The 13,915-nt window shown below is 35.4% G+C and overlaps 1 protein-coding gene across 1 annotated transcript; it reads left to right on the forward strand.

Annotated features, from left to right (window-relative positions):
- The first annotated feature begins 8,264 nt into the window (after positions 1-8,264).
- On the forward strand, positions 8,265-10,818 carry LOC112684226 (ribosomal RNA-processing protein 7 homolog A). The gene is made up of 7 exons (XM_025555610.1): positions 8,265-8,506; positions 8,621-8,760; positions 9,162-9,284; positions 9,343-9,472; positions 9,552-9,717; positions 10,443-10,573; positions 10,656-10,818. Exons 1-7 carry the CDS (start codon positions 8,482-8,484, stop codon positions 10,739-10,741), a joined length of 801 nt encoding a protein of 266 aa, XP_025411395.1. The 5' UTR covers positions 8,265-8,481; the 3' UTR covers positions 10,742-10,818.
- Positions 10,819-13,915: the final 3,097 nt, after the last annotated feature.

Here is a 13,915-nt window from a genome sequence, read left to right on the forward strand (position 1 = left end):
GGTGGTGGTGGCGGGCGGCGGACGACACACACATACAATTACGCACACGGCCGCGCGAATTGGTAGTGGTGGTGGCGACGGCGGCGGCACACTACGCGCGCGCGCAAGGTGGTCGGTGGCGGTGAGTGGACCCCGAAAACGCGCGCGCGGGGCTGTTATCTATATATCACCGTTCATACAACACGCACACAAGCACACACACGCGTGCGCGCACGCCAACACTCCGTACGCTACTCTGATCTCGCACGCCCGCGCGTACTACACACAACACTCGCACACACGCGCGCGCGCTCACGTTGACGCGGAAAACGCACTGCACCGCCGCCGCTCGCTACTACTTCTGCTCGTGCTGTTGCCGCGCCGCTGCTGCCGTTTTTCCCGTCGTGTCCGTGCGGCGGTTGTAGCGGTGGCGACTGTAGTAGCGGTAGCAGCGCGGCGGTGACGTTCCGACCGGCAGCGGCGTACGCACACGTTTGCGCGCGCGCGCGCCCGCGCTCTGTCCATCTCTCGCCGCGGCCTTCCTCCTCGCGCATTCCTTCCACTCGCTCGCCGTCTCGCTCGCCGACCGTACACGATAATGCACGGTCTCGCGCGCGCACCGTCTGCGGCCGCACGCCAACACCCGTCGCGCACACCTTCCACCGAAACCGCGAACACGACACCCGCTACGATCCTCCTCGTGCACGCGCATCCCGATACCGTTTCGAGCGCGCGCGGCTCCAAGACGAGAACCTTGTCCGCCACACCGGGGGACTCGTGGTAACAGTTGTAGCGGTAGTGGTACAGATAGTTGTTGTTGTTGTACGGATTGCTACCGGTACCGGGGCGTCGGTGTGTGTGAAAAGAAAAAAAAAAAAACAAGAAATTAGTAATAATCGCCGACGGGTGTGAGTGGGTGACGGACGGAAAGAGTGAGAACGAGAGAGCGATACGGGAAAAAAACAATTCCGAATTTAATCGTGTGTAAACGGAACGCTGTCGTCTGGATGACGGTCGCGAATTAGTTGTTGAAGGGGGGGCAGGGGTACGGTGGCAGTGGGCCCGCGAGCGCGGAGCATCAGCGGTAGCGGCCAAACACGTCGACGGCTGTGCGGCTCGCGCGGACAGTACTGTACGCATCGCGATTGACCGCGGTGCGTCTACGTGCTCACGTGAAGCTCGTGGTGCAGCCGCGTTGAAGTCGAACCGTCGTGCGATATTTCGGGAAATTCGGCGACGCGACAGAATCGTAACACGTTGTCCGACACCTCCGCGGCGAGGTGCTGAGGCCAGGCGAGTACACTAGTGGGGGTTTTAGGGGTTCAAACTCCTCCCAAAATTCAGGAAAATGATTAAATATGTTTTTATATAGCAAAATTGGTATATAGATTATATTATTATGAAAATGAACAACTTAAAACCCCTCCCAAAATATTTTTTTGTGTACGCGCCTGGCTGAGGCCAGCGTTTTTCGGCGGCCGCGCTACCCTTCTCACCGAAATTTCCTCCGGCGCACCCCACCGGTTGGTCGATAATGCTCTAACGCTATCTATGCGCGTTGTCCAGCTCCAACGCCGCCGTCGAGGATATTATTATATTAGGTGCGTCCGCCAAAAGTGGAATCGCCACGATTATAAAGATTTAATGTAATATATTTTGATATGTGTTTGACGTGAATCGTGCAGAGCCGCGTTAACCCGCTTAGTCCGGAGTATTATTATATTCTTAAGGTTCGATTAGTTTCGAATTAAAAATTCATAATCAGGTGGTATATACAAATTCAATAAAATCTTGACTCTATTTGCGAGTGTTGACAATTTAATAATTTTTAATTTGAATTTAACTTTTTTAATATTTTATCAAACGCCCATATATTACGTAAATGTTTTAATATTTTGTACATGTATTTAAAATTCGTCTAGTGTTTGGAATTCGTCTAGGTATGTTTTATGTATGTTTTCGGTGATCACTGAAAATGTTATTGTTTTAATCCTCAATAAAGGTTATAGTTTAAAACAATTATGAATTTGTAATCGAATTGTTAAATTGGCCATTACACTTACTATCAATAATAAATTCTAGTAATGTAATGTAGGTATAAACGAATATTGAAGGTAACTACAGTATCAATTCGAACTTCCAATTTGTCATCAATAGATTCATCCACATTGTTTAGGATTGATAAACAATTGATTAACGCAGTTGTTATAATAGCGTGCAACCACACAAAATATGTTAAAATCTTACCAAGTATTGTGTTTTTGAAAATTCAACGAATCTACAGCTTATTTAAGGGAGGTGGGAGTATTATAACTGTTATATCTGTATGACTTCATGCTTATATCAAAAATATTAAATAAATCTATAATAAAAAAAAAAGCCCAAGAGGGGGGCGATCACCATAAATCCGCCCCTGATATAACTTAACAATTTATTCAGATGCACTATAATGTGCGAGTGATTTTGACCACAAATGGATGGTTTCGCTCGACTTGCACGGAGTGCATTTTCGAATACCATTATAAGTTTAAGAACATGAACTGGTCCACCAACGGTACCTTATACATATAAGTTTGAAGGTCACTACAAATTTATAGATGTGGCATTAGTTTTTACAGTGCATCTTGCAACTACGTGTCTAAAAAATCATGTAACAGAAACAATTTCTTTGTTTAAATATCAACCAAACAAAGCAACTTCGATTACAATATTTTCATATGTGACACATCTGATAAATTACAGTTATTTTTTTACACTATTATTTTGTTCTACATAAGCATGGCCAAGAGTTGAAGAAATCTGTATGTGCACGGAATTGATGGATATTTGGTCAGAGTTTAATAAATGAAATGTTACGTTGACCTTGGTCGTTATTTGTGACATTTTACCACGTTTGTTATTAATTTTTTATGTAATAAGTGAAAAAAAAAAGTTGTTAAGCAACAGAAATGATAAATTTAACGTTTGCGCGTAAAATGTTGATAACGATAAAAATGTATCGTTAACTAGCGGAATGTGTGTAGGTGCGGACCACAACGTGTACGAGATAAAAATTTCAAAAATATTTTCCATGAACAATATTGTTCATCGTTATTCGTGAAAAATACACGCGACGCGTCGATCACTACGCTACGCGTTCATCGCACTCTGTCATATAACGTTCTTCATTAATTCTTTGCTGTTTGTTGAACGTGGACGCGATCGCACACGGCTTTACGGCGACACAGTATTCTCGCGTACGTATAATAAACGTATCACGTTCACCGTTGGAACGTTCAATACGATTAGGGTTACCATATTTGGCCAGGGTCCTGTTGGGACGTTCTAATAATTCTAGGATGGAGTGTATAGGAATACTCAATTTTCTAATAAAAATTCTTTGTTTTAGATCAAATATTTGTTTATTTATTTAGGTTATATATAAAAAAAAAAAATGTAATTTATCGCAGAGTACGCGAATGGCCATACTTTTCGGAAAATTTTGCTTTTTTTTAAAAGTTCTTTATTCTCTTTTACACATTTGTAGAACTCTGCACAGGTCATGTTATAATTAACTCGACACTGCAAAATCGACTCTGAGAGCAGTGTACTTAATTTATCAATTCACTAGGTCGTCTCATTAATGAAAAAACTCTTACCCATACCTTTAGTCATACAAGTTTAAAAATTTGATTTTTTATTTTTGATCTTATATTCGTATTCAATGAAGCAAAATTTGCGAATTTTGCAATGAGCAGTTTCAATCGAGACATTTTGGTCGTTTGTCGGGACGTCGGGACAAAAAGCCTCGATAACGGTGACAATCCCAATATATCGGGACGAATGACGACCCTAAATACGATGTGTGTGTGTGTGTGTGTGTGTGTGTGTGTGTGTTTGTATGAATATGTATGCAAAAGAACGAATTTTAAATTCAATATCGTGCGGTATTCGGAGAAAAGAAAAAATAATAATTGCCACGACAATGATAACGGTAATAACATCATGTTCATTGCTATTCGAAATAATGCGATCCAAAAAATCAAGATCGTGGCCCGAATCGTAATACGTACAGCTAGGCACGTAGCCAGGGGATTTCCTGAGTGGGCCCTCTTAAATTTAATCTGAATCCCCAAACTTATGTACAATTTTTTTTTTATCAAGCATTAAAAACATGCTATAGCTTATACACATAAATTATATCTAATGTGATGACTAGGGTTGGGATTTTAATGTTATCAAAAATGCTCTAAAAATGCTATAAAAAAATTGTAAAAATGCTTTAAAAATTATAAAAATGCGTTAAAATGTATTTATTATAAATTTATTATAATATTTATTATAGTTTAAAAACGATATTATAAAAATCATGTTACCAAACATATTTGATTATATTTATTTAACGTAATAATAACCAAATATATATCTATTTGTTTAATATTTACTAGATAATATCTATCTAACTTTGTTTATATTGGATCGCCGTTGAACTCTTGCAAATAGAAACAATTTATTTCGACTACTTTAATTTTAATTTCCTATGCGCGAGGCAAGATTCGCGAAGCATCTGATTTACCTAAATGTTTACACGATACGTAACTATGGGCGAAACAATGTGATTCAGGGCGAGCCACAATTTATACGATGTAACGATGACGGCAATACGCTCAAAGAGGCAGTTCACACGGCGCGAAACAATTGTGCGAATCTCCTTTGACGCGCGTCCAAGTACCGACAAACCTTCCACTCGCCACGAGGCATCCTCACTTGACTCGTTTATTACCCAAGGCAAGTACAGACGGGGCGAAACATGTCGAATCTTGACTCGCGCATCAGATTCGCGTCGTGTAAACCCGGCTTAAGGTCCAAGTAATTTTTTTTTTAATGTCAATTCATAGTAGATATAATAGAGTGGTATATAATATTATATGGGAACCAGTGCCGGATATTGCTCTCTACAAATTTCTCGTAGGAGAAACAAATAGGAAAATTATACAAAGACCCAACATTATTGGGTCCCCAAACGGAAATGTTCTGACCACGGGCTCGCGTGGCAGCGGTACCCGCGCGTACGGACTTCGAACACGCACCGCGCGAATGGATCTATCCGATAGATCAGATAGATAGATTCTATCGTATATTGTTGTACGGTAAACGCGCGAAACGGTCGTGAAATGCGTCCGCTCGACACATTTGTTGTGACGCCACCGGGACTTGATCGGAGTAGGTACGATTTTCGTTTTCGTGTTCTTTTCCCATCGATTTCCATTTCCGCGCCAATCAACCGGTACCGGTCTGCGGTAACGACTCGAATTTTTCGAATTTTTTTTTTTATTATTATTTTACCTACGGGGTGGTCGTCGGTTCTAATTTTAGGTCTCCCACTAGCGGTTCGATCATCACCTCGAGCGCGTATATCGTTACCATACAATTGCGTGCGTCACCCGCTGCAACAGTAGCGACTGTCGCGGCGTGCAGTAACGTTCCCCATTCATCATCGCGCGTTAACTTTTTTGTACGTACACCGCATGCATCTCACTGACGTCGGTTAGGCGGGCAAAAGGGGGACACGCCCCTCTGCCGTCCGGATTAATCGTATCTACGGCGCGCACGTAATCGCTATCATACGTACGGATTATTATATTAATATATTACGTCGCGTCGAATTACCGCCGCGGCAGCGCTTCATCCTTGACGCAGTGCCGTCATTTGAACCGATGGAAGGGAAGGGAAGGGGGGGTCAACCCGTGCATTTTCCGCCGTCCATAGTCCATTCCATTCCGGCGTATCGTCTTTCGAAAAGCCGTCGACGTGTCGCGAATCGGAAAAACGAGTGAATGACGACACCGTACGGGCAAAATTACGTGCGCAGTACAAACCGTCGTGTTTTCGTACTGGTTTTACTTGGTCCGACTGATTGGTGTCCACTACCGTAAAACGAACCGCCGATTCAATAAGAGCGCTCCGACTGCCCTACTCAAGAAAACCCTGAAACACTGCTCAGATTTACGTGTGTGCACACGTGATGCGATATCGTCCGCGGTGCGACTAACGGTCAAATATTGGAGGGGGGGGGGGGCTACACGGCGAACGCACATGCCCCCCAACATAGCACGTAGTCAACGTTCGGATTGTACCGTCGGTACATTCACGATGTTAACATTACGAGAAACACGTTTTCAGCGTTTTATTTTCGTATCAGTACTATTCTGTAATAGTAAATTGTCATGTTTGCAAATGTTTTTGATTTACAGTGACATGGAACGCGGGGGAGTGCTCGAGGCGCTTTATAAATCGTACTAATTAAATTAAATACATTCTGTACTAAGTTTAAAAATTAACAAGATTCACAAAAATCTATAAACATGAAATTACACGCATTATGTTCAAAATATGCAAAAAAAAAAAATTGTTCCATTTAATCGAAAATAGGTCATGTGGACATTCTGAAAACCAGTCAGTTTGAACTCATGGAAAAAAAACATGCAAATGCATATGAATCCTATCCCTGGTTATTATTTATGAATATAGGCCCCTAAAATTATCCTAACCCGGGCTAGGACCGGTAAGCGGCAAAGTATTTCACTCGAACGTTTATCGGGACCGCTAGATAGTCGCTCTCGTGCGCTGCAACACGTACGACGACGACATTTCCGTTATTGAACGCGATAGTAATTGTATTTTTTTTTTTTCAGTCGAGCGATCTCTTTTCTACGAGTCGGTTATCGTCGTCCCCGTTTACCGGGTACGATACGATTCGTTGTATCATGACGTCCGTTCGTTCCACATTACTTCGTACTGCACGTGATCCGCCGTCTCCTCTCTCCCCCCTCCCACGCACCGAATCTTTTGGGCGCCCTTGGTGGTGTATAAATATACAATGCGATGATAATCGTGTAAAATCAAAAAAAAAAATAATAATAACCTAAGCGCGCTCATATTTACCGCGGTACACTTTCGTTTTCGTGCGAACGTTTGTTTTTCTCGATTTTCTCGTCATTTTCTCGCTCTAGGGTTGTCATACGTCCCGGAAAACTGGAATTGTCACCGGTTTTGGACTTTACGTCCCGGTGTCCCGAAAAATGTTTTCAGGACATCATATGTTCCGGCTTAGACGTTTAAAGAAAATGTAGTATTGTTTAATTTTTAATTTCGACCATTATATCTCAAAGTACATTTTTAATCGTACAATATATAATAAAAACATAATTTGTAATTTACAAATATAAATATATAATATATTTTACTTTACAAAAATTTTTTTAAACATTATATAACCGGTCATTAATGGTCTTCTTCAGTGTCGTATACATAACTTTTGTATGGGGAGGGGGATCATTTGCAAACAAATCATTATTTTTTTTTTACGTTTCTAACGTTCTCACATTAAAAGCATTATTTTATAACATTAAAAAAAAGACCTAGGGGGATCTGTTCTCCCCTCCTTGCAGCGGCGTACCCGGGAATTTTTTATAGGGGAGTACAACATTTTTATTTTATCTGTTCTCTAATTATAATTATAGTTTAACTCAATACCAATAAATTACTGTTAATATACTATAGTATGGTTTATGCATAATAGGTATATTTTATAATCTATAAACTTTGTATATTGAAGATAATGAGAAATTAAAATACACAATATACTATTATTATACTCAGGGGCGGATCTAGGATTTTTTTATGAAGGATGTTTAGGTTAAGGTATAATTGTATTCTGTATACTACATTCAGGTCCGTATTGAGGTCTGGTGGTGCCCCTGGCGAATTACTGTATTTGCTGTTTTTAATCCAGCATACCTTACGAATAATTTGTTAAAGGGGCCCTTTCTAACCACCATTAGAAGTAGGAGAACCCTCTAGATCCGTGCCAAATTATACTATTTACTTATTAATCGTTGAGCATGTAGACATTTCAATGGGGGGGGTCTGGGCCCGACCCCCTGGTTTTTTGGGTACGCCCTTCTTGACACCTTGTATACGCCACTGGTCCTCTCAATATATTAAAAGTTATATAAAGAGTATATTACTCAATATTGTGTTTATGTTGCTCTGGTTTCGCCTTGTAAATTTATAGCATCTTATCTCGCACACAACTATTATTATCATCATTGCTGTTCCCGCGTACCTCGTTCGAGTTGCCGATGATTTTGATAAAACGTTTGAGTATAAATGACGCAGCGGTGAATACGATTATCATACCGGCCGCGGGATATTCAACAATAATAATATTTTTAGTTAATATTAAAAAAATAATGAATGAACCTATATAACAGCGGCCGTGCGACACTGCGGAGCCCGCGTAAGCCGGCGACGCGCCCAGTGTGACCAGTAATTGCGTGTCTATTAGTTTCGCGCCTATCTATTGTTTACACTGTAACCCCCACGATATCGACAAGTGATAGTACGTGATAACGACCACAATGCGTGTGTGTAAACACGACACCCGGAGTCCCAACAAGCCGGACGACATGTGTTTTTAGTCCAACTATTTATCGTTTTTCCACTACTATAAGTATCACAATGGAAGAATGCGCCGGATTTAAAGGTACCTGATCGAATTCCTCATATATACATTACCACACAAACGTGTGCAAAATCAGAGCCTTAAATTTGTATTTAGTATTGATCATACACATACTTATTTATTTTCTCATTGCAGTCCTACCTACAAAAGTCAATGAAAAGTCCACGGCTATCCGTCACTTGTTTTTGAAAATGCACGTTACCAGGGAAAAATGTCCTCAAAAGCCTGAGTATCAAACACTTTTTGTGGTTGGTGTTCCTGAGTTCTGCAATCAAGTAAATTTACATTTTAAACTGTGTTAACAAGTTACCGTGCTAAAAGTGTGTTCTTTATAATCAATTACTTTATAAATAAAATATACTTACCAATGAATATATTTATTTTTACCACTAAAATTACTTCAAGCTATAAAATCCATAACGGTTTCAATTTCAATTTATTACATTGATTTTTATAGTGTACAGATAAATCATAAAGCTGTTTTTTTTTTTTTGAAACAAATAATAGTATTGATTTTATTTTAATCATGTTATGAAAATATTTAATGTAGAATATAATAATACTTATTTGATCTAATCATATCTAATATTAAAGTCACTTCTTGTTCTTAGGTATTGACTCCTTTACCTAAAAATCTACTTTATTTTGATTATACTTTTTGTTTGTTTTATTTAAGAAAATTTTGACAAATGCATTTCGTTGTTGTGGAAAAGTCAAATCTGTATTCTTCCACAAAGAACCTACACCTATTGAACCAGAAGTTATATCCTCCAAATATTTTCTTCCAGAACCGGTTAAAGTATGAGTGATTGCAGTACAAGTTTAAACTAAGTATTAATTTTATATTATAAATTTAGGGTTTCAAAGTGGCTTATATTGTATTTGCACATACATCTGGTTTAGAAAAAGCATTGTCAATGAAATATACAGAAAGTAAACCTTTCATATTATCAACACAAGCTTCTCCTGTCACAAATATAGTTCAACGTAAAATATCACATTCATTCTAATTTATGAAATATTTTTCAAAATTTGTAGATTGCTATTTTTTTTTTTTTTTTTTTAGGATGGTGTGAAAATTACAATAACAGTATTGTTGACATAAACGAATTACAATCTGAAATTAATACTTATATGGCAGAGTATGACAAAACTTCAGCAGAAAGAATACAAGTTGAAAAAGAAACAGTTGATGATGAAGATGAAGATGGATGGAAAACAGTTACCAAAAAGTATACTGTTATTATTATAATTTAATATGTTTCTACGCTCTGTCATTACACTATCACTTTTATTTTTAATTATTTTATTTTTTTTTTATTTTTCTCTTTTTACTTACTCTCTTATACTATGTTCTCAATTGTTCTTATTGTTCACTTTGAACAGATTGAATAAATAAAATTATAAAAAAAAATAAATATATAATGTGATTACATTATTATGAAGGTATAACACTATAATAACTATATTATGACTGATTCAATGATTATATTAATTTATTTGTTGCTCAGAATAATTGCTAAAAGTAGTATTCCCCTCTTATTTGTCCACGGTAATAATTATTATAAGACAAAAAATTATAATATTGATTTAATATTCATAAAAATTGAAAGAATCAGTAATTAACATTTCAAAATAGCTATCTTATAACATTACTAATAGACAAGAATTTTTCAAGTATCACCCCACCAATAAGGGCGAGTCAAATTGATAATAATGTTCACATTTTGTTTGCTGTGTCACTAAATTAAATGAAAAATATATTCATGAAATATTTTATAATTGTTATCACTATAAAAATTTGCTTAATTTTTGTTTATTACAAAGAAACAATTACCTTCAAAAACAAAGTAAATTATTTGGCGATAAAAGTCAATATTGTTTTCTTTACTTTTGAATTGTAACTATGTAGAATTGTATTGAATCCAATTATAATTTATTTTGTACAACTTTTTAGAGGAAGAAATCCTGGATTTGCACGTAAAGAAGCAATTAAGAATAATATTCTGAAAAAAGAATCCAAGAAAAGGAGTAAGAAAATATTGAAAAACTTTTATAGATTCCAAATTAAAGAGACCAAAATTAATCGTAAGAATTTAATTTCCAATTTTATTCACAGAAATTTAATTATTTAAATATATTTATATATTTGTATATATATAATTTTCAGAATTGATGGAGTTACGTAACAAGTTTAATAATGACAAGTCAAAGATTGAGTTACTGAAACAGAGTAGAAAGTTTAAGCCTTTTTAATTTTAATTTAAATTTGATGAATTTCAACTTGATTTATTAGAAATAATTCAGTTTTGTTTCAATAAACTGCAGTTTTTAATGTTAATATATTTTTATAATTTAAATTGTTTTTTAAATTTTTAGTACAATGCTTAACTGAATAAAGTTTGAGCTATGTTATAAGTAGGGAACGGATTTATATGTAATAAAAATACAGAAATATTTACATATATATGTAAGTATAATTTATAAAATATGTGCTAAAAACATCCAAATACGTGGGAAAAAAAAAGTGATTATTATTATTAAATTATCAAAATGATTTGTTGCATTGAATTATTACAATATCTTTTAAATTATCAAATGTTAAATGTCACCTATTAGGTATCAAAATATTTTTAAAGCGGCTAAATTATCGTTTCATATCAACTGATGTATTAAAAGTATATTTCAAGTGCGTACTATCAGAAGGCGATAATTCCAAAATCAATAATGCCTGGAATTTTTTCTGTAACAGCATGAATTTTCTTTTTTACAACATTTATTGGTCCACTTACGAGTTTTAATCGCTGATTCAACAATTTGCATACTATCATTTGGGGACATATTTTTAATTAATAATTTTGTTAAATTATTTTTAATTAAAATTAAATTATTTTCAATGTTTCATTTAGCATAATATTTTGAGCTTTTCCAATAGCGATAGAAGTTTCTGGATCTAATTTTGAAATAATTTCTTGTATTTTCGTACGAAGAAGACGTATGAATGATAAAATAATAAAAATATGTTTAAAAATATTTAAAAATTAGTGAAATATGTAAAAATATGTAATTATACCAAAATATGTAAAAATATGTAAAATAAAAGTATCATCGTTTTAATAGGAATGATTTAAATCGTAAACATTTCTTATTGAATCTTAAATATCTCGTTTTAATAAAAATATGCATTTACATATAAATTTGTTCCCTAGTTATAAGGAATCAAATCATCATTCAATATCTGTGAAATCATAATCAGATTTCATGGTTCTTGATCTTGCTATCAAAGGTTTTTAATATTTTATTTATAGTTTTATTTAAAAACATTCATAGTGAGTATTAATTTGAAAAATGAACTATTATCACTAATATTTTGCATAGTTTGTTCACAATAATATATATATTTTCTTAAAGATTTCATATTAAAACATTGTTCACATTCTAGTGCATTGTATAGTGTGCACATGCACGTTTCATTGTGGAAAGTGTAATGTTCAGTACTTTTTATGAAACTTATATAATAATTTATCGCTGACATTGTAGCAATAACTTAATTATGTCGTAATGTAGAGTGTTAAAGTCTTGTTTAGGAGTTAAAACAATCAAACAACATGTTGGCATAAAATTAAAGATATAAATTTATTTATCATGTGTGTTAAACTACTTTTTATCCAAATGTTCTATGGTGAAAAAGTAAGAATTATATGTATACACGTTTCTATAGTGTATGAAAACAAAAAATAAAAGGATCAAATTTTAAGCAAAAGTATTTTGAATATTATATCATGATAATGAAGAGTATATGTAGTTCCTAGATTCCTAGATACATTTCATTTTCATATATCAATGAACACAAAAAAAAGAAATGTACACTTGATACATTGTGTTTAGTAAAATAGTTTGGTTGTATAATGTTAATATAATTATCTAGCTATGTGGCATAATGTAATGTATATTGCTGGACATCCATTGATGAACAGATAATACCATTAGTTTAATACTGGTTGTATATTTAATCATTGAAAATACCTACATGTTAAAGGCTGGAATGGTTTTGTGTATTGAAAAACGGATTGAAAACGATTATTTCAATATTTCTTTACGTCAATATATGCCTAACTGCAATAGCACAAATAAAGAAGGGCTGGGGCCCCAATCAAGGGCATACCCAAGGGTGGGGGGTCGGGTCCGGATCCCCCCCCCATTGAAATTTCTACATACTCAACAGTTTAATATTAAATAGTATAATAATAGTACCTATATAGTGTATTTTAATTTCCCATTATCATCAATATATAAAGAATTAGGACTCTGTTGAAAAAAAAATAGCGTCCCCAAAACTTGTTAAGCGTTATAATTATAACGTAATAATAGTAGGGGGACGCTACCATTTCTGAAAATTAGTAGGTTACTCCTACCCGTCCCTCTGCGTCCCCCCACAAGTTGAGTACTAAGTACTACCTTGTATTAGTTACCAACTATCTATGTTGAACACTTTGGCAATAATTTCAACTACACCAGTATGTGCTGGTTAGTAAACACGCAAATGTAGTAGGTAATACCGTCATGGTATTAAAAGGTTTAGAAAAAATGTAATAAATAAAATAAACAATTATCGGTCACCGTAACTGTGTAATTGAACGCGAAACGTTTTTGCTGATGATTTGTATGCATGTTTCAAAGCATGACTTATAATTACCCAATAGTTCCTTGTCACTGATCATTTAAAACCAATAATATTGACGATTTTGTTTCGTAAATCTGGAAAATTGTTCGGAAGAATGAACCGCATTAATCGAGTCGATAAAATCCTTAACTCTTTCCGGCATGGTGGCTAGTACAGATGACCACTTAATTTTTCTGCTTATTGCATGGTGGTTAGTGGAGCTAACCATGTAGAAATTATTTTTTCTTTTTTTCTCATTTCATGGTCGTTGTTGCTGACCACCATAGCTGATTAGTTCATATACCACCAGATGGCATGGGATTTGTCAATATTAATTAATATTAAATACATTTTAGTTACGTTGAATTTTCTAAAAATATATTGGTCGAATTTAATTTGTGTTGATTTTCCCAAAATATTCATTATCATGTTATCTGTGTATTATGAATATCTTTATTTCCCTTTCATAGTAGTCTATCTTTCAGTCTAATCGACTTATTTGCTTTACATCGTGTGTAATATCGTCATTTTCGGTGGTCAACTGCAATAACCACCACGCAGATATTGTCTGCATTTATATAATTATACGTAACTTTAAATTAAATTTTTTTTCTTACTTTATTTTTCTCTTCTAAACTTCGGTAAGTTATAATATACTTAAGTTTATTATAATTTTTAAATTACGTGGATTGTATAGGAACAAATGTTATTAATTTTTACAAATGTTTCGACATACTAGAAGTTTGAGTAAAAAAGAAATTGAAAAA

Source organism: Sipha flava, unplaced genomic scaffold (genome assembly GCF_003268045.1).
Source record: "Sipha flava isolate LNK unplaced genomic scaffold, YSA_version1 246_pilon_pilon, whole genome shotgun sequence".
NCBI classification, from domain to species: domain Eukaryota; kingdom Metazoa; phylum Arthropoda; class Insecta; order Hemiptera; family Aphididae; genus Sipha; species Sipha flava.